Source organism: Aplysia californica, unplaced genomic scaffold (assembly GCF_000002075.1).
Source record: "Aplysia californica isolate F4 #8 unplaced genomic scaffold, AplCal3.0 scaffold00436, whole genome shotgun sequence".
Classification (NCBI taxonomy): Eukaryota; Metazoa; Mollusca; class Gastropoda; order Aplysiida; family Aplysiidae; genus Aplysia; species Aplysia californica.
In genome coordinates, this window is record NW_004797706.1 from 215258 (window position 1) to 217875 (window position 2618).

The 2618-nt window shown below is 40.3% G+C and overlaps 1 protein-coding gene across 1 annotated transcript in view; it reads left to right on the forward strand.

The window, feature by feature from the left end:
* Positions 1-1300, forward strand: part of LOC101846832 (serine/threonine-protein kinase ppk16-like) — a 3626-nt gene extending 2326 nt beyond the window's left edge. Inside the window, exon 4 of the mRNA XM_013086116.2 lies at positions 1167-1300. Coding sequence (XP_012941570.2) covers positions 1167-1300 — 134 coding nt within the window. The remainder of the gene's footprint in view (positions 1-1166) is intronic.
* Positions 1301-2618: the final 1318 nt, after the last annotated feature.

Sequence of the window (2618 nt, forward strand, 5' to 3'; positions counted from 1 at the left end):
CTCGTCTTGGGATCTTACAATGGGTGAATAAAAGGCGTGGCTTAAGACATGAGGGCCGTTCTCTCCCCCCGTTTGTAGCCACTTGTAATCTATTTGACTGTGTTCAAAAGGTGTCGTTAAAGGAAAAGTGACATGAGCTGTTTGTGCCAACGAAGTAGATCTAGTTACTTTTGCAATGTTTATGAATTTGTGATTTTAAAAAATGAAATTTTGATAAATTTATTTTTACTCTTTTAATTTTTTTATTGCCTTTCTAGGGGTATCAGGGGTTTAGGGGTGGGGGTAGGCTTCTCTAACTAATATATTGTCATGAGGCCTTATTTACTACTAAAAATAATAATAGTTCCGTTTCCGATCTTCCTTCAGCATCTATTCCGGCGAAGAAACAAGTGAGAAAGGCTGGTCACTGTGTGTCGGTCTTCTTTGGGAGAACAAGTCTTTGATGTCTACTGATCACTGTTGGGTGGCCGCTCTTTGTTTCCTTCTGGCCATTGCAGCGTAGTCTTTGATGTCTACTGGTCACTGTTGGGTGGCCGCTCTTTGTTTCCTTCTGGTCATTGCAGCGTAGTCTTTGATGTCTACTGGTCACTGTTGGGTAGCCGCCCTTTGTTACCTTCTGGCCATTGCAGCGTAGTCTTTGATGTCTACTGGTCACTGTTGGGTGGCCGCCCTTTGTTACCTTCTGGCCATTGCAGCGTAGTCTTTGATGGAGACAATGGAAGCCACGGAAAAGAAAGTGTCGTGAATCTTTGTTGATGTTTTTGAAGACAAAAAATAAATCCTTAGATAATACGGTGGTAACAATTAATAGAACCACATAATAGTGTCAACCCAATAGTACCATGTTAACATATTGTTTTCTAGTTAGGTAAAAGAACCGATTAAGAAAAAACACCAAAAAAATGAAAGCAAGTAAATGACTTTGTGACACAGAAGTTACAGAGGGGTCCCGCTCGCATGTTGCTCCGTTGAGCTTTCTCAAATTTTTAAAAATAATTTTGTTCTGCTATAAATTGTTTGCAGAAAAATAAAACGATAAGAGGTTTCTTTAACTATGTTGCATTTTGTACAACATAATAATATGTGAGCTTGTGAGAATGGCTGGTCAGTGTGTGTCCGCCTTCTTTGGGGAAGCTGCCCTTTTGATCTCTGCTTGCCATTTTTAGGTGACCGTCCTTTGATGTGTACTGGTCACTTGCCAATGTTGAATGACCACCCTTTGATGTCTGGTGGTCACTGTGGTGATGTCTCTGGTGTAGACAATGAAAGCCGTGTCAAACCAGGGGCCAACATTAGATAATAGTCACAAAGATTAATTGTTTGTTTTATTTACATAATAAAATCAAACATGTTATCTTTAGATAGTATTCATTACGTTATCTTACCTTTGGCCTTCACTAAAGTTTACTAACGTCATTTTACAAACATCAGTGCGTCTGTTTATATTAAGGGTTTCTTTATTTAAAACATTGTCTCGATGCCTCATTTACTACTGAGAAAGGCTGGTCACTGTGTGTCGATCTTCTTTGGGAAAGCCGCTCTTTGACGTGTGCTAGTCACGGCTGGGTCACCGCCCTTTGGTGTCTGGTAGTTGTTATTGCGTGACTTCCCTTTGATGTCAACTGGTCACAATTGGGTTACCGCCCTTTGGTATCAGGTGGTCCCTTTGATTTCTGATGGTCAGTGTTGGATGACCGCCTTTTAATATTTGCTGGTCTCTACTGGGTGACTGTCCTTTGATGCCTACTGGTCATAGCTGCGGAGTCTATGATGTAGACAATGGAATCCGTGTGAAAGCAAGGGTGGAAAATCGGCGTTGATATGTATGACAACAACCCCTCCCCCCCAAATAAATGTTGTTGGGTTTTTTTAATAAACCAAAACCAGCAACAACAACAACAAAAACAACAACAACAACAGGGAAAATGCACTGCTAACAAATTAATCATGGGGGCTCATACTATTCTCAACCAATTGATCAGCCAAAGAGATGTCTAACTTATTATAATTTTACTTACCGTGCTCATATATATATAGAGATATCTTTTTCTATAAGTAAAGTAAAGTAACGTTGTTCCCGAATCCGATCCGGACATTGGGGATCGCCTTGTTAGTGAGACAACTTCCTCGGCCTTTTCTATGAGTAACAATTGAAAAGAAAGAAAAAGGAAACAAAACAAAACAAACAAAACAAAACAAAACAAAACAACCATAAAAGGAAAGTCAAGACTGAGAGAATTTTACTTTGTGGAAAGAAAGGTTGCTGTTTTTACTTTTTCAAACTTGTCAAAATAATTATTCTATTTTCTTTAGCATCAAATCGTTCGCAGGAAAATATGAGAAGAGTTTCTTTAACTGTGTTGCACTTTGTACATCATCTGTGAGCTTGTGAGAGTGGCTGGTCAGTGTGTGTCGTCCTTCTTTGGGGAAGCCGCCCTTTGATGTCTGATGGTCATTGTTGGGTGACCGCCGTTTAATGTCTGATGGTCATTGTTGGGTGACCACCCCTTGATGTCTTATGGTCATTGTTGGATGACCGCCCTTTGATGTCTGATGGTCATTGTTGGGTGACCGCCCTTTGATGTCTGATGGTCATTGTTGGATGACCGCCCTTTGAT